Raw genomic sequence first — 24,147 nt, 5'->3', positions numbered from 1 at the left:
GTTAAGTGATCATTTAAGCCACATTAATGCCAGGTCGTAAGCTCTGAAATGCTCACCCTTCCATCGTATTACGTATGAAAATTATAGATACTTCATCTGAATTTAAATCCTTTTGATGTATTTAAAAAAAATATATTTATTTTAACTTCATGTACAGAAAAGAAGTAAGTACATTGGCAAGCTTATTGCCAAAAAGCAATATCTTCCAACCAACCAAAAACTAGTGATATTGGTCAAAACATTTGATTCCTTATAAAGCTGTTTGCAATCAGAGGGTAGATAGTACTTGAACATTTAAAAAAAATTACAAATGAAAATAATAAGGAAGGCAAAGGAAAAAGTGAGTTAAGGGAAGGAGGTAGAGGGAAAATCTAAGGGATGAGGTTTGATGGATAGTAAGGATTCTAATGATAGATAATTCGTTAAAAGTTATTTAAAAAAAAAAAAAATGCGTTATTAAATGCGCATTGTGCGCATTAATGCGTCATCAAATTGTTAAAATGCGTTATTTTTATGTTATTGTTATGTTATCTTTATCGCTAATCTTTCCTCAAAATTAATAAAAATAACAATCAATTATGATAAATCCAATAATCCTTTACATTCCGATTAACTTCATAAATGACAAAAAAAAATATTAGCACTGTTAGCACAAAAAAAAATCAATTTTTTTTTGCGAAATAAGGAAATAATGCGAGGCTGAGATAAGCATTATCGATACAATTAAGAAAGGTGTATTGAGATGGTTTGGACATGTTGAACGTATGGGGAAAGAACGGACAAACAAATTTATGAGGTAAATGTTGATAAAAGAATCAGAAGAAGACCGAGGAAAACTTGGCACAATCAGGTACATCAAATACTTGAAAGCGTCCCGGTTAGGAGTCCATATAATCGGCGGGTATGTATGAGGAGATGCATGGATGTGGAAGAGACGAAGAATGTTTGCAAAGGCAGGGTGGTATGGCGTTCTATTCTCTCTGCCTACCCAGGGGAAGTTAGTAAGTGATAAAGTAAACGAAAAAATTAATTTAATAAAAAGTATATATTCTCCTTCACAGTATTAAAATTTTTGACATAAAAGAAGCATTTTTTTATCATTTCATTATATTTTTCAATGAATTTAACACAAAACTACGATTTTTTTATATTTTCGTCATATTCATAATTTTTTCGTTATTTGTGGAAAAATCAGAGCACAAAATGCACTAGAATGCATTTTTAAACACCTCCATACGTGTGTGTACTAGTGTATTACATCATATGTAATCAGTGAGCACCTTATCTGTAACAATGCAAGTGATGATATATAGGGAAATCACCGCTACGAACTGTGAGTCGAGATCTGTTCTCCGGTAGTGATGTGACTGCGTAATCGCTTAAATATCAGTGAAAATGATTTCAAGATTAAATTTTGCTGTTATCCTGATACTTCTTGCTGACGTATGCAATACAAAACTTGAATACAGTAAGTGAAATTATTATTTATACATTTAAATCTTGAAAAAATATACAAAAAAAACTATTATATCTTTTATTATATAACATTAAACCACGAGTGTAAGTCCCTCTCCAAGCACAAGAGCACAGTCTCTTTTATGGAGAGGCACAGCGAATCGAAATATAAAAGTTCTCCATATGTATAAATGATTCAAATGTATTGTGTTATAAATGAAAATGTAAATATATTAAATTATAAAAATTCTTGAAGAAAATAATAATAAAACCCTTATCCGCACCCCAATGGCGCATAGGGCACTGCGTTATATAAACGCAGTATTATCTTGATCGTTTACACATGAATGAAAGGTGATCAACCCTTCGCTCCAGGTACCAGTCCAGGGTAATATTGAATATATGTCACAGTGTAAAAATCACTTATATTTATTTTAATCCCCTTGGAAATCAAACCCGGGACCTCCAGAATGGTAGCCGAGCGTGCTGACCATTACCACTGCGGAGGCGGACAGTTGAAGATATGATATGAATTGAAGATATGATATTAAAATAAGATGAAGACATAAAAATTCTTAAGAAAAAAATTAATGCTTATTAAATATAAATCTAGAAAAAATATATAAAAAAGACTACATATTATACCATTAATTATATAAAACATTAAACCTTGAGTGTAAGTCCTTCTCTAAGCACAAGAGCTCAGTCTCTTTTTTAGAGAGGCACAGCGAATCTAAAACTATAAGTTGACCATATGTAAATGTTTAGAAATTGTATTATGTTGTACTTTAAAATGTAACTATATTAAATAAATAAAAAATATATATTTTTTTACAAAAATGTTAATAATATTTGTATATAACCACTCACCGAGATTTTTATGTTTACCGGTTTCGAGACGTGCCCGTCTCTTCGTCAAGACAATCACTACCACAGCATGCAAACAATACCACCCTTCACCACCATAGCCTCATTTACACACCTACATTTTGTGTAGTTTTAAGTGTGTAAATGGTGCTATGGTGGTGAAGGGTTGTATTGTTTGCATGCTGTGGTAGTGATTGTCCTGACGAAGAGACGGGTACATCTCGAAACCGGTAGACATTAAAATCTCGGTGAGTGGTTATTTAGTAAAATTATTAACATATTATTAACAACAATGGGTAGAATTAGTGAATTATTTATTGATTTGGCGTTTATGGCATAATGCCCTAACAAGGCGAAACAATTGTCACAATATAATTTTTTATGTGTTTTTGTTAATAAAATACAACTTAGTAGACTCAAAAAATCTGCGTTTGATTTAAAATCAATACATAAAAGAATTAGTGAATGTTACACGTGTGTAAAGTGATCACTTAAACCAGCCTATGACGGCCGTCAGTCCCATAAATGCCCAGACTTCCATATTCATCTTCATCTTCTATGAGATGTCGAAAAATAATATATACTATATATTTTAATGAAATTAAACGATATTCTTTTCACGTTTTCCTTTTCTTCCAGACTCTTCCCCATCAGAATGTGGCTTCATATTCTTGACCGTGTCTTCTCTTGTAACTAAAAACTGGAAAAGGGATCCAATTACAGACGATAAATTGGAGTTAAATTGGGACCTCACATTCTGCGCTGGTGTTCCTGAATCAGAAATACCGAACCGGGTAAGAATTATATATCCCTTGTATCCTTATAATCCTTATACGAACCCAATGCTGCATCGGGCACTGCAACGTATCGGTGCAGTGTTATCTTGAACATGATTACAACATTTTGAGTGTACTTGCTCACAAATCTGGATTATCTGCAATTATAGGAGATATTAATCATATTATTTTTTTACATCTCAACAAAGATGATGAAGAATATGGAACTCTGATGACGGTCCGATGACGGTCGTAAGCCCCGTAAATTCCCAGACTTCCATATTCTTCTTCATCTTTTTTGAGATGTTAATAAATAAGATCACAATTACAGTATTGCGTTTCATGTACCTGTCTCCTCATCAACAGGTGAAAATACAAAAAACTTAGTTGTTACTACGAAGTAGTTTATATTAATAACCTCAAAAAGTGCTCAAGTATAAGTATTTTTATTTTTTTATAAATCACTTATCATGTTATTCGACCAAGTTAATTACAAATCATAACAAATTATTCCACAAGCTGTTTGTATTTTTGCCTGTTGAGAACATCTGTAGTTCTCGAAACTAGACGTGTTTTAACTGACTTAAAAATTGGTATCATATTTACAAGTGCTTCACGTCGCTTCCCCACAGACATAGGCAGAGAGAATAGAACGCCACACCAATCTGTCTTTTTAAACAATTTTCATCTCTTTTGCATTCATGCATCTCCTCATACACATCCTCTTGACTTGACTACATTCATGTATTTGAGTACGTATTCGATAATACCGATGTATTTCATGAATTTTCCGAAAATCTACCCCTTAAATCAATTTTTTGAGGGTCACTTCTTCAAATTTTCATATTTTAGGATTCTAATTTATGATTAATTATTAGATTAAAACCAATATTTTTAGCTTTTCCACTTTTTTATTTGACCAGCGACCGGGTTTCGTCGTTACCGACATCATCATCAAATAAAAAAGTGGAAAAGCTAAAAATATTGGTTTTAATCTAATAATAAATTAAAAATGCAATTCCATCACGAAGTGTCAGTGGATAATATAAATCTATTCTAATTTATGTTTCACAATACTGATAAAAGTGAAAATATCTCAAGAACTAAGGCACTTTTAAAGAGGTCATATTTTCATTTTTTGTGAGTCATAAGCTGGCCTTACACCCCTTAAAAAGAATACGTTGGATTATGGGACACCCTGTATATGTTATTCCACAAAGTTAATGCCAAAACAATAATAATTTATTCCGAATTATGACGCTTCAAAGTCGTCACGAGGAGGAAATAATACAAGCATTGTCCGAAAAAATATATGTTCTATGAAATTAGTGTGCTTTGCATACAAATTAGTTTGAAAATATGGACTGAGGAACTACGTAATGATACGTTTTGATATTTATGTAAGCAAATTGATAGGAAGAGCCTTAAAAATCTGCCCCGTCATTAAAATGTATTCAATCAAAAATTAAATCATGTCATTGTATTGTAACATATATTTTTAAAAAAATTTGTTAGATAATTACATATTTTAATGAAGTTAATTTTTAAAGTAAATTATTCGTGTTTTTATTATTTACACCAATATTTCAATTTCATACTATTTCATTATTAGAAATAGGAATCAAATTATGGTAGAGTGGGTTCGAACCGAGAAACTCTGACTTAAGAGTCCACGACACTGAACACGGGACCACAACCCGACACACACCTGACACGAAATTTTACTCGAAAAATACCACTGTTTCTTAAAATGTATTGTGACACGTGTTTCGATGCATTCCGCATCATTTTCTAACACCAAATGTGAAGCTTCGTCTTAGTTGTGTCCTTGCAGATGCGAAATGCATCGAAACACGTCGGCTGTCCAAACTCGAAACACAGTAAGGGACATTTTTTAGTAGTACGTTTTTTTGCATTTTTGGACTATGTAGATTTTACTTAGTCCAAAAATGCAAAAAAACGTTCTACAAAGAAATATTCCTTACTGTGTTTTAAGTTTGGACAGCCGACGTGTCACAATGGATTTTGAGGAAAAGTGGTATTTTAAAAGTAAAACTTTAATTTAAAATGGATAAATATTACCACAAAGTGACTGTCGATCAATTAATGAGATTGTATTATTTGTATTTGTATTATTTGTACAACAACAGGATTAACTTTTTTCTATTGTAGTATTCCTTTGTAAACATCGTAGACTTATCAAACAAATTATCTTCTTATCTTATAGTATTGTTTATGTAGATGTAATTATTTGTAAATTAATGTAACGATAAGAAACAAAGTAAAAGAAGAAGTTTTATCAGTGTGACTTTTTGAAGACGTTACCCTGGACTGACATGAGATCACCTTGAACTCGCGTAATTTATGATCAAGAAAACGCAGCATTATTCAGATGTTACAGCATCATTCGATACAGATGAATAACAAAAAAAAATCATTAATTGATTCGGCAGTCCGCCTCCGTTGTGTAATGGTCAGCACGCTTGGCTACCGTTCTGGAGGTCCCGGGTTCGATTCCCAGGGGGTTTAAATAAATACAAGTGATTTTTTCACTCTAATATTTATTCAATATTACCCTGGACTGGTACCTGAAGCGGAGGGCCGATCACCTTTCCTTCATGTGTTAACGATCAAGATAACACTGTGTTTGTATAATGCAGTGCCCTATGCACCATTGAGGTGCGGATAAGGGTTTGAATGATGAAAAAAATTGATTCGGCAGTCACTTTGTGGTAAAATCAAAACAAACAAAAAAATAATAATGATTTTTTTTAGGTTGCCTTATTCAATGTCGATCCGGAGACGCCATCAGCCCAGCCGTTGGAGGTAGTGAATGTGGTAGACCACAAATGGAACTACCACGTCACTCAAGTATCCCTGGGACTACTCCAACTAGCACCAGAGTGGACCAGAAAAGTAAGAAAAATACCAAATGAATTGCGAGAATTATAAGAATTTTAAAGTTAATTGTGAGAATTGGAAAGTGAATTATGAGAATTATGAAAATCATAAAATAAATTGTGAGAATTATAAAGTGAATTGTGAGAATTATGATAATTACCATGTAAATTGTGAGAATTATAAAGTGAGTTGTGAGAATCAACCAATGAATTGTGAAAATTAGCTAATAAATTATGAGAATTAACTTCAAATATTTGGTATCCAAATATTTCAATAACCTTCATACAGATATATTATAAGGAAAAAAGAAGGTATTAAAATTCTAAAACATAAATTTATAAGCCTTTTTTATAAGTTGATCGACATTTAAAAAAATAAAAAATAGTACAAAATAAATAGTACATAATACTATAATTTTAAATAATAAACAATGAGTGTAAGTCCCACTAAAGAATAAGATTTTTTTTGGAGAGAAACAGTGTAACCAGTATTAAGATATGTATGTTGAAAGTAGAAATGTCTAGCAAATGAATTAAATGATATTTTATTAAAACGTTACCAAAAAAAATTAATATTTAAAAAAAAGGTTAGACAAGCATTGTGGCGTGGTTGGGTAGACGCTTCACTGTGAAACAGGCATCGCGGGTTCGATTCTCGCTAATCACAAAATTAATTTAAGAAATATTTCATTTCAATTGGTCCGACTGTGATGTGCTTCTCACAACTACCTTCCCTTTCCTTACCATCCTACCTGCAGACAATTCTCTTAAATAGAGACTCTTCGTGTTATTAGAATAAATTAATTGTGAGAATTACCTAATGAATTATGAGAATTATCAACTCGCATGCATGTTCAGTAAGATGTTTTTCAGGGATCAGTGAAATACAGGAATAACGCATTATTATCAAGCGGCGCTCAATGTTTCCCTTTCTGGATTGCCAGCTTTAGGGACAACAAGCTATTGAAGACCAACTGTTTAAAGTATCATCCCACGTGGATGGCTGATACTAGGTAAGTGATAACTTCAATATCATCATCTCAATCAATATTCACTTTGTATTACATTCGTTTTTGATATATCAACATATATGAAGAACAATATGGAAGTCTGAGCATTTACAGGGCTTACGACCGTCACATGTTGGTTTAATTAATCACTTTACACACGTGTAAGATTCACCAATTCTACCCATGATTGAAAACCACAGTATTCAAATTCTGGGAACTTCTAGAAGTTCCAATGAGACGATGAATGAATATGGAAGAGGCAAAAATTGTTTGCAAAGTCAGCTTGGTCTGGCGTTCTATTCTCTCTGCCTACCTCTGTGGAGAAGCGGTGTGATGAATAGCTGTTTTTATTTTTTTAGAAATCAGATTGCTAATGTACCAATATCGAGACTTCTAATACCAGGAACGCATAATGCGGGCGCGTATTCCTACGGAAGTTACAGAACGATGCTCTCGCAGTTTGTGCTCTGCCAGGACAGGAGCATCTGGACCCAGCTCGTGTCTGGGATCAGGTACCTGGACTTCAGGATCGGCTACTACAACAACTTCCAGAGCCTCTTCAACCCCCGGGCAGATATTGCAGATTCGTAAGTCGCATAATTTCTTCTACTTTAAAGAATCAGGATGAATTGGGGATCCAAAATAAATGATCTGAAAAAATACTTTATGGAAAGATATATATGTAGTATTTAGTCATATTTTCTTATGTCCGACTCCGTAGTGGTATATATATATATATATATATATATATATATATATATATATATATATATATATATATATATATATATATATATATATATATATATATATATATATATATATATATATATATATATATATATATATATATATATATATATATATATATATATATATATATATATATATATATATATATATATATATATATATATATATATATATATATATATATATATATATATATATATATATATATATATATATATATATATATATATATATATATATATATATATATATATATATATATATTTATATTTTTTTATATATATATATATATACATATATATATATATATATATATATATATATATATAGATATATATATATATATATATATATATATGTATATATATATATATATATATATATATATATATATATATATATATATATATATATATATATATATATATATATACATACATATGTAATATGTTTTGAAAAATAAAATAAATCTAAATAATTTTTTGCATTAATTTTGTGGAATAACATGATTAAAACATAAAAATAAAACACTTGTATTGTATATCTAACACCACTTTTGAGATTATTAATAAAAACACGACTAGTTTCGAGAACTACAGATGTTCTGATAAACGTTGATGAGAACATTTGTAACATCAACAACAGTTTTGTATTTAACTGTTGTTAAGGCCCAGTATTCGTTAGGTCGTAACTTAATTTTCTTTAAACCCAGGTAACATTTGTCGTAATTGTTTCTGTTTCTTTTTGTATTGAAAAAATAAGTTTTTCTTCGAATTTATTAAATGGTTTTGAAAAGAAAAAAGTTATTGAAAGGTAATGAGTTATAAAAAAATTATAAAAATACTTTATCAATATACATATATGTATTCTAAAAAACAAACAAAAAAATCCAACATGTATTCTTAAAAAAATTGGCTTGACCAGACGTTCGGCTCTATGAATTGCCGGAAGCCAACTGAGTTTTAATAATGCGAGTTTGGCCTTAATCATTATGCGTTCAAACCGGGACATGAACCAAAGTCATTAGATTATCGGTTATGTGCTTTTCAACTAAGCTGAGCAGTCGCTTATCTCAACCATGAAATTAATGAATACTTATCGTCACAATCACTAATAATACGTCCAATTGTTGACTACATCAAGCCAATACTTCCTTGTAGATTACAAAACAATAAAGAAATAGAAGAAAAAAACATTAATTGGTATTCAGACAGAAAAAGAGACACACTTTATATCACTAAACATGTAATTAATCACTTTCCAGGTTATGGTTGAATCACAATATGATAAGAGTAACTCGATTGCTTCCACTGCTTAAAGATATACGAAGGTTCCTGGATGCAACTACAGACGAGGTATTTCAGGCTAACTCACTATCAAACCACTTCTCCCGCAGGGGCAGGCAGAGAGAACACGTCACACCATTCTGTCTTTGCAAACATTCTTCACCAGCTCATTACCGCATCTCATCATACATACCCACCGACTATTCCAACTTCTGACCTAACCATGCCCAAGTATTTGATGTTCTTGTTCATGCCGAGTTTTTTTCAGTATTCCCCTGTTCCTATTTCCAAAAACATTCTCTTCAAATATTGTTTTACCGTTCTTTCTTCAGTCATTCGTTCCACATGTCTAAACCATCTCATATTTCTTAATTTTATCGACAATGCTTATGCCTTACATTTTTCCTTATATCATCATTCGAGCATCTATCATTCATCGTTTTGCGGCACTGAGAGACAGCATTTTGACTACATTCAGTCTATTTTCATCCTTCTTTTGCCAACTCCATACTTCACCACCACACAGTATATTAGTTTACTTTTCTCGGCTTTCTTGTGCTACAACTGATTTCAGAGCACCATTCACTATGTTCAGAGCATCCACTCTTTTTTTTTTTATAAATACATCCATCTTTCAATTCCTAGAAAACTACGTAAATCAAGGTTTTTAAAAATCCAATATTTTATTTTTTTATTTTTTTAACCCACGCGTGACAACTTGATGAAATATTGTTGTTTTTTTTGACAGGTTGTAATCCTGGATATTCATCAACTCCCATTTGGGTTCTACCAATCCGATGACACCATTATCTCCGAAAGACATAATATATTACTTGAGGTCCTGAAGAGGGAGTTTGGAAACCACATTCTTGGATTTGAAGAAGCCAAGTCCGTACCTTCCAAAGAAATTGTTGGACCTACCGTTTCTCAAATATTGAGGACAGGGAAGAGATTGATAATTGGATATCCTGACGGTTCAGTCACTAATCGTAAGATTTTCATTATTAATCGATCAGTCGCATTGAAATAAGATTTTTTAAATTTCATCAATTGATTCGGCAGTCACTTTGTGGTAAAATCTATCCATTTTTAATTAATGTTTTTCATAATAAATACCACTATTTCTTAAAATCTACTGTGACACGTGTTTCGATGCATTCCGCATCATTTTCAAACGCCGTACAGTGTTTGCATTAATTTAAAAAAAATAGATTTTTTAACTTACGAACCGTCTCTGTTCTGGCGAGATACCAAAAAATAGTCGATTTTTTAAAGATATTTTATGTCATTATAGGTGTCTTTAAGTACTATGTTACCCATGAGAGTAGAATGGTGAGTGTTATACGTGTATAAAGTGATCACTTATTTTTGTTTTGTGTGTGTTGAGTGAGATTCCCCAGACTTTGCATATCACTTAACTCTTTGAGCCTCGGCCGAAAACTCATTAAACTTCCCCAGTGCCCGGCCCATTTTTGTGAAATTTCATGTTTTGTGAAGGGTTAAAAGTGTTATAATTATGAAAATAGTGGGTTAAGTCAAATGAAACCTCTGGTATTTATTTGAAACACTTTGATTAATTGCAATAATTGAAGTAATTGTCCTTGTCTTGGGCAGCTCTAAACAGCGCCTCGACAACCATAGAAGCTGCCTAGAACTTACACATGAAACCAACTCAACTATATCGTAGTCATACAGGAGAAAGTAACCAAGTGCATTTTTTACAAAAACGTGATCATTGACTATTTGATATCTTACTAGCTTAATATTGCCCTGAAAAAAATTCCAAAGTATTTAAAACTTGGAAGTATAATACTTATATTGACTTGTTAAAAATGACTAACTGCATTGATGTTTATTTTCTTGCCAAGCAAAAGTGACTTTGATGTCCCTCCTGAACATTTTATGTTTTGTTAGTTGGTCACTTTCTCCTCTACGACTACGATACGATATATGACTTCCAAAAATTTAACAAGGATTTGGGCATACTCAAAATGTTGTCGTAATTTTGTGTTTTTATTTTATTTCAGAAAATCGTTGGCTGTGGCCTAGGGCGAAGCACATGTGGGGCAATACAAACGACCCCTACCAGTTGAAGATATACCTGGACGGGGTCATGCGAAACCCTTACCGTCCGCAAGCTCCTGGGGTCACGCCCCTGTGGTCCGCCATGGCGCAGACCACGCCCACCTCCCTGGACGTGGTCCTGCTCCAAGGCAGCCTGAGGAAGAACGCAGACCTCATCAACAGGAACCTCACATCCTGGGTCCAGCACAGCTGGTGGAACGTAGCAAATATTGTGTCTAGTGACTTCTACATGGGGAACAATCTGGTAGAAGTCATGGTGCATCTCAATTCCAGGAAGGGGAAAATTATCAACGAAGTTGGAAGATTTATAATCGGACGAAATTGAGACTCAATATAGATTAAAAAGAATATGGAAGTCTTGGAATTTATAGGGCTTTTGACCTCAATAAAAGAATAAGCAAAACTTCAGAGATTTGACTAGTGTATGTATAAATCATGGGTAGATTGGTGAATGTTATACGTGTATAAAGCGATCGCTCAACACAGAACTTAAAATAACATCTAGAACACAGATCGTAAACCCTGTAAATACCCAGACTTCTTTATTTTTCTTCATCTATTTTAACATATCAAAATGTAAAAATACATTGATATATAAGTATAGTAAATGCAAGATTATTTCAGATGTGGACATTCGTAAAATATGTATAACATTACAAATGTTTTATTTTATTTTATTTTAAAACATGGGTTTACGATTAAACATGTTGTATTAAAATTTTAGGGTAAATATAATACATAATTCATATTATTTTTTGACATCTCATCAAAGATGAAGAAGAATATGGAAGTCTGGGCATTTACGGGGCTGACGACCGTCATAGGCTGGTTTAAGTGATCACTTTACACACGTGTAACATTCACCAATTCTACCCATTATTGACAACCACACTACTCAAATTCTTGGAAGTTCTATATATATGAACCAATTTAGAAACCTTGTTCTTGAATCACTAGAACTTCACTAGAGATTTTGTGAACAAGTATTTGGACACACTCAAAATGTTGTAAATTCATAATTCATTTGGTTTTCAACCAAAACAAAGATACACGCAAATGATATTTCATTTATCAAATTATAAATATTAAATCTACCTCTTCATATATTTTTCTTAGTTATTTTTACAGTAATCTTCTAAATAAATACAATTTATTATTATAATCTAGTTCATAAAATATTTTTTATAGCTTTAACTTTATGGTTCCTTTAAATGCAAGAAATAATATCCTGAAAGTCAAAATAAAGAGTTCACGCATTCGTGGAAGCCTGGGTGAAACAGACATCAAGAGAGGAAAATATAAGGTAGAGGAAAACCAATTTAGATGGTATGGGCACATGGGACGCAAAGAACCTGATCATATTGTAAACCCCAGGCAATCGCCATGGATCTTCATTGAAAGGCATCTAGAGGAAGACCAAAGAATTCATGGATGCTGCAGAAATAAATCATTATTCAAAGGCATGACCTAGGTGACGTTGCCCATGACAGAAGAACCTACAACCTGAGGACGGGGAGAGCTGACTTCAACAGTCTACCAGGACGATAAATTGGAATGGAGCTAGGAAGAAAAAGAAATACAATTTACAATATATACTTTAAATATTTTTCTACCTTTGTAATGACAGGATTAACAGTTTTTTTACTTTTTTTAGTAAAATTCTATTTAAATTATATTAATAACTAAACCATTGCAGACCTTAAATTTAATATCTATCACTGTGTTAGTCCATTTAACAAAAGGAAGTGAAAGAATAATACGTAAAGGTACGTTTAAAAACGGCACAAAACTTAAAAATTGGAAATCAATACCTTTACACAAGACTTGATAACTTTAAGAGTGATATACGAGTAGATACATAATTTTATTTTAATATGTTTACCGTGAACTTAACAAATCGCTCTCTGCTTTCAAGAACGTCATAAATCAAAAAACTTGATTTTTCAGGAGAACATTTTTAAAGTTCAAAAATATAATACAATGTATAAAAAATAAATATCAAGCTACTTATTGAACTTTTTACTGTGCAACAGATCTTTTTAGGTAAAACATGAAGGTTTTTTCTCCATTTTAAAAATATTAAGTAGGTATATTTAAAAAAATAATTAAACAATATCTTTTCTTCAAAATGCAAAAAAAACATTTTCAGCCCTGTAGCGGGTAAATATTAAGTTAAAAATATGCCGCTTTTGCTGAGATATAGTACATTTTCTAGGTATTCTGAAAACATGCACAACTGAAAATTAACGATTTTTATTTATGACGTTCTTGAAAGGAGTGAGCGAAATGTGTTATATATTTTAGTTTGTATAAAATAAAATGTTAATTTTACTTATGGTTTATTGTTACAATGATTATCCTGTTCGTAAATCATCCTACCAAAAAAATAAAGCACAGGAGACGACTTTTGCCCTCAAGAAAAGCTTATTTTTCGAAATATACGTATTTTATTCAGGAATAAAAGACCTTTATTTTTATTGAAAAAAATAACTATCACCCCAATTTCCCGCAGGTAAATTGTCGGTTTTAATAAAAATTTAATAAAATCATTTATCTTAATAAATCATTTAATCAGATGTTTATTAAAAATGTATAATAATTTCATTTATTACTATTACTTTTTCAATTAAACAGACTTAAACAAGGCTATTTATTTGTGTTTTAATTTTAAATCAAACACAGATTTTTTAAGTCTACTTCAGTTGTATTTTATTAACAAAAACACATGAAAAATAAGGCTATTTAAGTTTTATATAAATTAAATAGTTGATTGTAATATACCGCTGACCAGATTTGAAGTAAACAGTTTCTTCTTCAAGACTAATAAATACAAACAATTCGCAATCATGCTAATATTTGGCGTTTAGCAGGGGTTAGGTGTAAAACTCAGTTAGTTACAGATGTTAGAATCAGGAATAGTAAAAAATTGGAAAAAAGGAAAAATCATTTAATTAGGTATAGATTAATGATATATAATTAATAATGTCCATTGTCATTGGTTATTTCATTAATTATTTTAATAGTATTATAAAATATAATTAGAAAATTAACATTTTTACGGCTGTTTTTTTAGTTGTTTACCGGAATACCACTGTTCAAACCAAACTTCAATATCCGGTTCGTATTGGTTGATTGACAGGTAAGAGTTGTCATTTTATTTTCTTCGTGTTAGCCTCAAATTCAACCCTCCCTTAGTCTGTAACAGGAACGCTCGCGGTTCGAAAATTAAGGGTAGGAAAGTCTCGTCACACAGATCGACATCAAAGTTTAACAACAGCTTCATGACAGCCAACTTCACTTGCTGCATACCAAATCTGCTTCCTGAAATCAAAAATATTTTTAAAAAATTACTCGGTAAATACCACTTATTATTACAATATATTGTGACACGTGCTTCGATGTATTCTATGTCATTATCAAACACTGTATGAAAAACATAACCTAAATTTGAGAGTTGTGTCCTTGGGACGTTGAAGTATGAGGATACGGTAAAAAGCTTTTGTATACTGGGAATATAAGAGCATCAACAAAAAAAAAACAGGTTCGACATAATAAAAAATAAATGTATGTATAAATTTTTAAATCAAACACAGATTTTTTGAGTCTGCTAAGTTGTATTTTATTAACAAAAACACATAAAAATAATTATATTGTGACAATTGTTTCGCCTTGTTAGGGCATTATCAAACGAATGTCAATATAATTTTTTATGTGTTTTTGTTAATAAAATACAACTTAGTAGACTCAAAAAATCTGTGTTTGATTTAAAATTAATACATAAATTAAAATGGAGTTCTACAAATTAAATGCCAAATCAATAAATAAATAAAAATAAATCTATTGTTTTAAAACTAATTGGTTTAGCAATATTTTTGTGGTACTTTTCCATTTTAAATAATGAAGTGAATCATCCATTTTAGATAATGATGTTGAATGCATCGAAACACGTATCTCAATATTCGAGTAAAATGATTATATATATATATATTACTTTTTTATCAAAATAGATAGAATTTTTTATCAAAGAACCACAAATTGACTGCCAAATTAATTTATGAAACAATCGTATTAAATTTAAAAATTTCTTGAATGACAATGTATTTTTGAAACCGGTAGGTTGAATTGTATTATTAAAAAAAGTGGTGAAAATAAAGTAAATTAATTTTATAAAGAAATTAAACAATTGTTTAAATTTTCATTTTTAAACTTTGGATATTTTTAAACATTTCGTCCGCCTCCGTAGTGTAATGGTCAGCACGCTCGGCTTCCGTTCTGGAGGTCGCGGGTTCGATTCCCAGGGGGGGTCAAATAAATATAAGTGATTTTTTCACTCTAATATTTATTCAATATTACCCTGGACCTGAAGCGGAGGGCTGATCACCTTTCCTTCGTGTGTAAACGATCAAGATAACACTGTGTTCATATGAAGCAGTGCCCTATGCACCATTGGGGTGCGGATGAGGGTTTTATTATTTATTATTAAACATTGGATAAAATATGACACATTTTTTAACATAAAACACACATAACAAAATAAATAAAAATACTAACTAATTTGCTTTTATACAATATTAAGCCCTGATCATTTACACGTTCCTTTATTTTCTCTGTGCTACGTATTTTAGTTTGCCCTCTTATCTTCCCCGGGAACAAATTTAAAATACTCTGAACAATGTATTACAGTGTTCTACTTGCATATTTATTGTTCACCCTTGGGACCATCAACCCTTCATTGTGTCCCAACATAGATTAAAATAAAACAAATTTTTTTAAGTTAGAAAAAACAAAATTCACTAAATGATGTATGAACCTTGTACATAATTAGCAAGGTGAATAATAAATGCAACTCCCATCTAAAAAAAACCTTCGTTGTGAGTGAAGCGGATATCATAGTTATGTACTTACAAGAAGATTTTTATACTTTTCACTAATTTGTTTCTCAACGAATATAAAAGATTGATTTCTTGAATGTTTTTCGCAGATACTTTGTGGCACATTTTATAAACTTTATAAAATAAAAGCAACTTTGTTTTAACCAATTTTTAAAAAGTGGTTAAACAAGGTTATTTTATTTTTTTTAGTTTTTAAAAGATTGAAGTCGATTTATTTAAATTAATGTTTAAAAAACATACCCAAACACACTCGTGGCCCTTCTCCGAATGGAACATGTGCGTAGGGGTGTCTTTGCCTGACATTTTCAGCACTAAACCTTTCCGGGTCGAATTTAGCCGGATTCGGATATATTTCCGGATCTCTCTGGATGCCGAGTATCGGAATGAGTGCTAGAGTGCCCTTTTCTATGACTGCGTTTGTTCCGGGAAACTTGTAGTCCTTGCTGCAATACCGGAACAAAAACGGAAGTGGAGGGTAAATCCTCAGTGTCTCTGAAAATACGATAAAAATAATTGGTGCATTATAAAAAATGGGGGAAAAAAAGAAATTTTAATATTTACAAAAAAAACTAACTAACCATCACGCTGTTTTACATTAATAGAATGCCACACCACTCTGTCATTGCAAGCAATTATCGCCTCTTCCACATTCATGCATCTCTCACACTTTCTGCTCACAACAAGTATTTTAAATACTTGATCATGCCAAGTTTTTCTTGGCCTTTTCTCTACTCCTATTTCAACTACATTCACATCATAAATTTTTTTTATCGTTCTTTCTTCACTCATTCGTTCCACATGTCCAAACCATATAAACACATCTTTCTTAATTTTATCGATGATGCTTATCTCTGAATGAAAGAAGCTTTTTATTGAGCTCTTTTATTAAACTGGTCAAATAAGCTAAAATAATAAAATGTAAAGGATATTTTCTAGCGTTTCTCATGTATGCGATTATAATTCGGGATTCACCTCACATACAAATGAAAGAGTATTTGCTCAATAAAATGCTTCTTTCATCTCACCATTGTGTTTTGAAATTGAACCATATATATAAATATATACATATACAGTGGTACCTCGACATACGAGTGCCCCAACATACGAGTTTTTCGAGATACGAGCCGACGAGCAAGTGATTTTTTGCTTTGAGTTACGAGCAAAATTCGAGATACGAGTGTTTCAGTAGAGAATGAGATTGTATCTCTGGGGAAATCCATGGGTCTAGAGGTGGAAGAGAGAGACGTGAACGAGCTCATCGAGGAGCACACCCAGGAACTGACGACTGAGGAGATACAAGAGTTACAGTCACAGCAGCATACTGAGGTTATGCAAGAAATTGGTTTTGAGGAGTCAGAGGAGGAGGTTATTTCTACAAGTGAGATAAAGGAGATCTTAGGAATGTGGGAGAGAGTTTCACAGTTCGTGGAAAAAAAACACCCAGAAAAAGTTGCAACAGGTCGTGCATCTGACCTTTTTAATGACACTTGCCTAACTCATTTCCGGAACATTCTGAGAGGGAGGAAGAAACAAACCTCCTTGGACATGTTTTTTTCTAAACGGCCTACAGGTGAAAGCGAGAAAAATGTAGCGAAAAAGGCAAAGACCAGTGAGGATATCTAATTTATTTCTTTACATTCTCTTTTTTGTTTTTGTGCAATAAATATTTGATATTTATAAATACGTTTTTATTATTCAAAACCACGTAACAAAAATAACTGGGGGTGACATTTTGGAGGCAGATTTCCATATTATTTTTCATCTTTGTTGAGATGTCAAAAATTAATATGGAAAATAACTGCTATAATTGGAGAAAATCCAAATTCGTGAATAAGTAATTGGACACACTCAAAATGTTGTAAATAAATTATATATTATATGTACGTACCTTCAATAATTTGCGTTAGATAAGTGAAATCATTCAATACTTCATAAGTGATTTTCCCCCCACAATTTTTGACTACCTCGTCTATTTTAGCCCTCAGTTTATCGTGAACATCACGATTCTTGGCTATCTCCAAAAGGGCGTAACTAGCTGTAGTTGACGATGTCTCGAAACCGGCCAGGAAGAAGAAGAAGACTTGAGAAGTTATTTCCGTCATAGTGAAAGAGTCACCTAAAAAACGAATCGAAATAATAACAAGAATTTTTCATGATTTTCAAAGCAATGTTTTTTGTTCTTTTTTTATAATATTGATTTGATTGCCAGGAAAATAATAATCTTAACGATTTTGTACTACCAGTTTAACATTCTCTGTTAACCTTTTATTTGCTGTTTTATTTTATTTAATTTTTATTTTATTTATTCGGGAATTGTACAGCTTACATATAAAAAATGATGTAATAAACAATAGTTACATTAATAATAATAAACATTACATTACATTAACAAAAAATAGTTACGTTAAAAAAAAAACAATTAAACAATAATAATAAATATTATTTTTTAAAAAAATAACAAGGAAGAAAACATAATTCGAATGTGTCTGGGTGTAACAGACATCAATAGTAAGGTAGAAGAAAATCAATTGAGATGGTATGGGCACATAGGACGCAGAGAACCTGATCATATTGTAAACCAAGCAATCCTCATGGATCTTCCTCGAAAGTCATCTAGAGGAAGACCATAAATCTATGGATGCTGCAGAAAGAAAACATGATTTGAAGGCATGGCCTAGGTGACGCTGTCCATGATAGTAAGACCTACAACTGAGGACGAGGAGAGCTGACGCCAACAGTCTACAAAAACGATAAATTTGAATAGAGCCAGGAAGAAAAAAAATTAATTTGAAATTTTACTTAGTAAATACAACTATTTCTGAAAATCTACTGTGATATGTGTTTTGATTCATTCCGCGTCATTTTCTGTGAATGGAAACACGTCTCAATAGATCTCAAGAAATAGTGGTATTAATACCTCGGTTAACCGAGTAAAATTTGAATTAAAAATGAATAGACATTACTTTAATGTGACTGCCGACTCAATTAATTAATCAAATAATCTTTTTCTTTGGTCTCAATCCTGCGGATTGGTCTGTAGCAACAGATGACATCTCTTTCGCCATTCTCGCCTTTTTTCGGAAGTCCTCTTCAGCTCCTCATACGTCGACCAGCCCATACCTGTTTACTGTTTGTTTAATATTACCTGTATATTGTTTGTTCAATATTGCCATAACTGTTTGTTTAATATTACCTGTTTTTTCGTCAATCTTTTTCATGTCTATCAAAATCTGAAGGAAATCTTTCCTTTCGATGTTTTGATCCTCCCTATACTTGATTGTTTCGGGAACAATTTTAGTGAAGAATTTGGCTACTTCGGGACTGAATACTTTCAGGCGAAGATTTTTTATCATTGACGGTGACGTAATGGACATTGTCTCCACGAGAGACTTCACTGCACCAGGCAAGAATAGCTTCTGCCCCATTTTTCTGAATTCAGCATCAGGGTACTTGAAGCTGTTCATATTGATTCCGAACGCAGTGGATCCGATGACGTCCGTAGCGAACTTTGCTACGATTTCCTTCATATCGAAAACGTTATTAGACCCGACATTCTGATTGATGAAATCCACCATGACGTCCGCACAATCTGACATAGTTTCAAACATAAACTTCATTTTGCTCGGCCTAAAAGCCGGGGTCATTTTGGCCCGACACTTCGACCATTCTTCTCCTTCCATGGTAAACAGATTGTGTCCTAGCGGTTCTATTTCTTTGTTGACTTGAAATCCATGCCCTTCGAAGTGGTGGTAATCTTTGGCTAAAACGTTTCTGACGAAATCTAGGTCGTTCACTAAGATTGTCTTCTTGTAGAACATAACCAGGCCAACCAATGGGTGTTTCTTGTACTTGTCGTACAGCTGTTTCGCGTGTATCCCGATTTGGACTTTTTGAGTTACGACGCATCCCAAATGACCGAACGGGAACTTAGCTGGAGGGCTGAATATTCCTCGACGCTTCCAGTACCCGTATTTTCTTTGCATCCATAGATAAAACAGGAAGACACAACTCAAAAATAAAAATATCGCTTTGATCCAAAAGGTGATCGACAAGAAAAACATTTTGAAACGCAATATGAATCGATAAAATTTGACTAATCACTGAGTGTTGTCGATGAAATACATTTTTATATATTATGAATTCATACAGGTCAAATAAGATAAGATGAACCTCATACAGGGTAATTATAAAACATATTTTCTTTTTTATTATTTTTTTTACATTTATTTATTTCATCATTTACATAATTACAAATAACAATAATGTGCACCCACTGAGTGTTCCCATGCCGAGGGCACATTTTACAATTCATGTGGAAAAAATTGCATAAAAATTACAAAGTTGTTATTTTATTACATTTTACAATGTTCAAACCGACACTAGGCGGTTTTTGTTTAAATATTGGCATCAACGCAGTTTTTTTTAAACAACAATGTTAATGATAGTTATATATTCTCCTATTAGAAAGAAGCACAATAAATAAATGTGGTTTAAACAACATTTTAATATTATTTACTTCTTTTCATTTACTTTCAAATTGTATTATTTTATTAAAATATATTTTTTAACAAAATTTTGTCATCTCGTAGTAACATTCTCAAAAAAATAAGAGCTAATTTTCGGCACATGAAAAGGTAGCGAGTTTGTATCGCTGCTGTACTTTAAATAAAGATAATGACATGGCAATTTTTATACTCTAATCTAACGGTCCATTTTCTTTTATCATAAGGTCAAAAGTATGACAAAACAAAGAAATGGTTATGTATTTATTTATTTATGAAACTTCTTGAACATAATAAATGCACATTATTTCCAAGAAGCAAATCTATCAGAGTGTGCTGTGTTACTAGGTAAGAATGTCAGAAATGAAGACTCTAAGCAGCATATCTGACAAGGGTCTACGAGATAGAATAAGGAACACCAGGATAAGAGAAATATGCGAGATCAAAGATATCGTTAGGTGGGAAGGCAACGAAGAAGACAGTGGTATGCGCATGTGAGGAGAATGGAACCATCCAGACTCTCCCCAAATAGCATTGCATGGCAAACCCCAAAGCTGACAGCTACCAAAGAGGTGGATTGACAGCTGGAAATCGACATCGCAGGAAACTTATCCCTCTTAAAAAGAGGCCTCAAAGCAAACACCAATAAGTAAAAATCTTCCAAACACCGAAAAACAGACTTGCTTATGAGACTTATGGTGTTCCTTGTACATTACATTCAGCCTTCTTCTTGTGTCCAGTTTTGAACAACTGCCTCCCTCTTGGACTTGCACAGTTCTCTGTTGGTCTTCCAGTGCAGGCTCGCTACATTCTCAATGTCATCGGACCATCCTGTCTGTGGCCTACCCACGGTTCTGCGTCCTGTTCTAGGCCTCCATTCAAGCACCTTCCCTTCCATCTATCATCAGACATACGTGCCACATGACCTGCCCAGTACCACTTTTCTGAAATTGATTAGCTTATAAAAATAGGAATGTTGTTTATTATTTCTTTGATCTACACATTCATGTATACATGTATGTACGTTTATACATACTTACATACTAGTACATTTAAACGCACATACATACACGCAAGAATGAGTTATATCAATTTAATAGTGACCCCTGATATTGACTTTTTTTATTATTTATATTTTTTGCTGTAGTTACGTACGTAATACTATTTAAATAATTTTAAATGTTTTTATTACATTAAGATAATATATATATTTTGTCCGCCTCCGTAGTGTAATGGTCAGCACGTTTGGCTACCGTTCTGGAGGTCCCGGGTTCGATTCTCAAGGGGGGTAAAATAAATATAAGTGATTTTTTCACTGTCATATTTATTCAATATTACCCTGGACTGGTGCCTGAAGCTGATCACCTTTCCTTCATGTGTAAACGATCAAGATAACACTGCGTTTATATGACGCAGTGCCCTATGAACCATTGGGGTGCGGATAAGGGTTTTATTATTATTTTATTAAGATAATATAACATATTATTTAAAATGTCAAAAAAACTATAATTATAATACTAGTCAATTTTTTATTCAAAATATCTTGAGTGTCCAAATCATGGTGACTTATTTTTCTCAACATAGATGAAGGGGAATCTGGATGTTTGGGTATTTGCAGAGCTTGTGACCTGTCATAGGTTAAGACGTTCATAGTTATAGGCTCACTAAAATTTCACTTGAGACATCTATGGCGAGATGAAATAAGCTTTTAATTGAGTAGAAACTCTTTCATTTGCATGTGAGGTCCGAATCCTGGATCATAATCACGTACACCCTTCTTAATTTATTGATAATGCTTATCTCATCCTTGCATTCTTTCCATATTTCACCATTCGAACATTCTCATATATAAAACACTCTCCTTATCATCCATTGTTCACTTTGTGTAATACCACTATTACACGATTACCATACCACATACATGCATACCATGCAGATGACGCTGTCCTAATTGCCAATTTTGAAGACGATCTCCAAAGGCTGCTTTATAGATTTCACCTTTCATCTCAAAGATTTAACATGAAAATCTCCATAAACAAAACAAAGAGCATGGCCACTTCGAGACAACCAGTACGATGCAAACTTCCAATCAATAATAAAATCATAGACCAAGTTGTGCAATTCAAGTATTTGGGTGTCGAAGTGTCCAGCAGCAATAACATCTACAATGAAGTAAGAGAGCAAGCAAACAAGGCCTCTGCTGTAGCTGGATGCTTAAAAATAATTTGTATGGAGAAATAAATACATGCTGAAAGAGAGTAAGGTGAGAATCTATAAGACCTGCCTAATACCGATCTTGACATACGGCACAGAAACAAGAGCCGATACCGCAAGAACAAAAAGCCTTCTTAGGACATCCGAAATGAAGACTCTACGACCCATTGCAGGCCTAACATCGATATGTCGCGCTCGACAGAGTTAGAAACTATGAAATAAGAAAAATCTGCGATGTTGAAGATGTTGTGCGATGGGGAAGAGAAAGAAGACGTTTCTGGAGAAATCATGTGGGAAGAGCGAGTTCGATTCGAGTGGTGAGGATAGCAGCGGACAGCAGCATAAGAGGTAGCAGACCCCCAGGAAGACCACCTAAACGATGGAGAGATAGCTGGTCTTCCACCTCTCAGGAACGGACCTGAGAATGATAGGGCATAGAAGCAGAAGACCATACCACAAAGTTATCAATGCTTTTAATACAAAAAATATGTTATCATATAAGTATGTTGGAATATTCTCATTTATTTAGCAGTCGTAACGAACCGCTACAGTTATTTAAACGTCATGTCCAATAACAAAATGGCGATGTGCCTGCTACTTCCCGCCAATTTTGCGTTTCCTCTCAATGCTCTGGTGATAATCATCTCTCTTGTTCCTCAATGGGAGATCTGAATACGGAATTATCGTCAACAGTTGCGTGCTGCCTTCAAAAGGATGTATATTTTAAATGATAACTCTATTACGCTTTATTTGTCTGCATTGCCCTTTTTATTTATTGGCAGTTTCACACTCGTGCGTGACTTACAGCCAAGCAGGGGCGAACTCCCGTTGATAATATGTAAATTATATTTTGAACTTTTGACTTGAGTATTTTACAGTGGAAGCTCTCATAACGATCATAATTCGTTCCAGAATCTTACTCGGTAAGCAAAAAAAATGTTTCGACTAGTGCGTCGCCCCTCATAAGTGGATGTCGTGAAAAAGGGATTTGCCTTTTCTCTGTAACTCTTTATGCGAAATGTCACTCGTTAAGGAAGCAGCTTTTTCACATTTTATTTGCTCGTTGTGCGAATTACACGTTATGAGAGGTGCTCGTTATGAAAGGTTCCACTGTATTTTAAGGACTAATTTCATAAGATGCTAATATTTCCATCTACAGGTTTGAATATAAACTGTTTATATTCCAACCCGTAGATAAAACCATCTGTAGCTTCCGAAACTAATAGTTAAAATATAATACTCGAGTGGTAAAAAAGGGTAGTTTTATTTTTAATTCAATCATGTCTTATTTTTTTTTGTTATTACAAAAATATTAATAAAATTAGTATATAACCACTCACCGAGATTTTTACGTCTACCGGTTTCGAGACGTACCCGTCTCTTCGTCAGGACAATCACTAGCACAGC

General features: G+C 32.7%; 2 protein-coding genes across 2 annotated transcripts; one reads left to right on the top strand and one right to left on the bottom strand.

The window, feature by feature from the left end:
* The first annotated feature begins 1,269 nt into the window (after positions 1-1,269).
* Positions 1,270-11,879, top strand: LOC148300475 (PI-PLC X domain-containing protein 1-like). The gene is made up of 8 exons (XM_088274742.1): positions 1,270-1,468; positions 2,962-3,116; positions 5,874-6,014; positions 6,872-7,011; positions 7,368-7,595; positions 9,026-9,116; positions 9,796-10,036; positions 11,075-11,879. The coding sequence occupies exons 1-8, from the start codon at positions 1,396-1,398 to the stop codon at positions 11,455-11,457; spliced, it is 1,452 nt and encodes a 483-aa protein (XP_088130868.1). The 5' UTR covers positions 1,270-1,395; the 3' UTR covers positions 11,458-11,879.
* A 2,185-nt stretch (positions 11,880-14,064) lies between these two features.
* On the bottom strand, positions 14,065-20,126 carry LOC148300474 (putative cytochrome P450 6a14). The gene is made up of 4 exons (XM_088274741.1): positions 19,218-20,126; positions 17,913-18,140; positions 16,265-16,516; positions 14,065-14,453 (listed from the first exon to the last, which is right to left on the bottom strand). The coding sequence occupies exons 1-4, from the start codon at positions 20,083-20,085 to the stop codon at positions 14,287-14,289; spliced, it is 1,515 nt and encodes a 504-aa protein (XP_088130867.1). The 5' UTR covers positions 20,086-20,126; the 3' UTR covers positions 14,065-14,286.
* Positions 20,127-24,147: the final 4,021 nt, after the last annotated feature.

Source organism: Brachycentrus maculatus, unplaced genomic scaffold (assembly GCF_059751285.1).
Source record: "Brachycentrus maculatus isolate JH-2025_06_01 unplaced genomic scaffold, ASM5975128v1 h1tg000711l, whole genome shotgun sequence".
Classification (NCBI taxonomy): domain Eukaryota; kingdom Metazoa; phylum Arthropoda; class Insecta; order Trichoptera; family Brachycentridae; genus Brachycentrus; species Brachycentrus maculatus.
The sequence above is the reverse complement of the archived record's forward strand: the minus strand, read 5'-3'. Positions and strand labels throughout refer to the sequence as shown.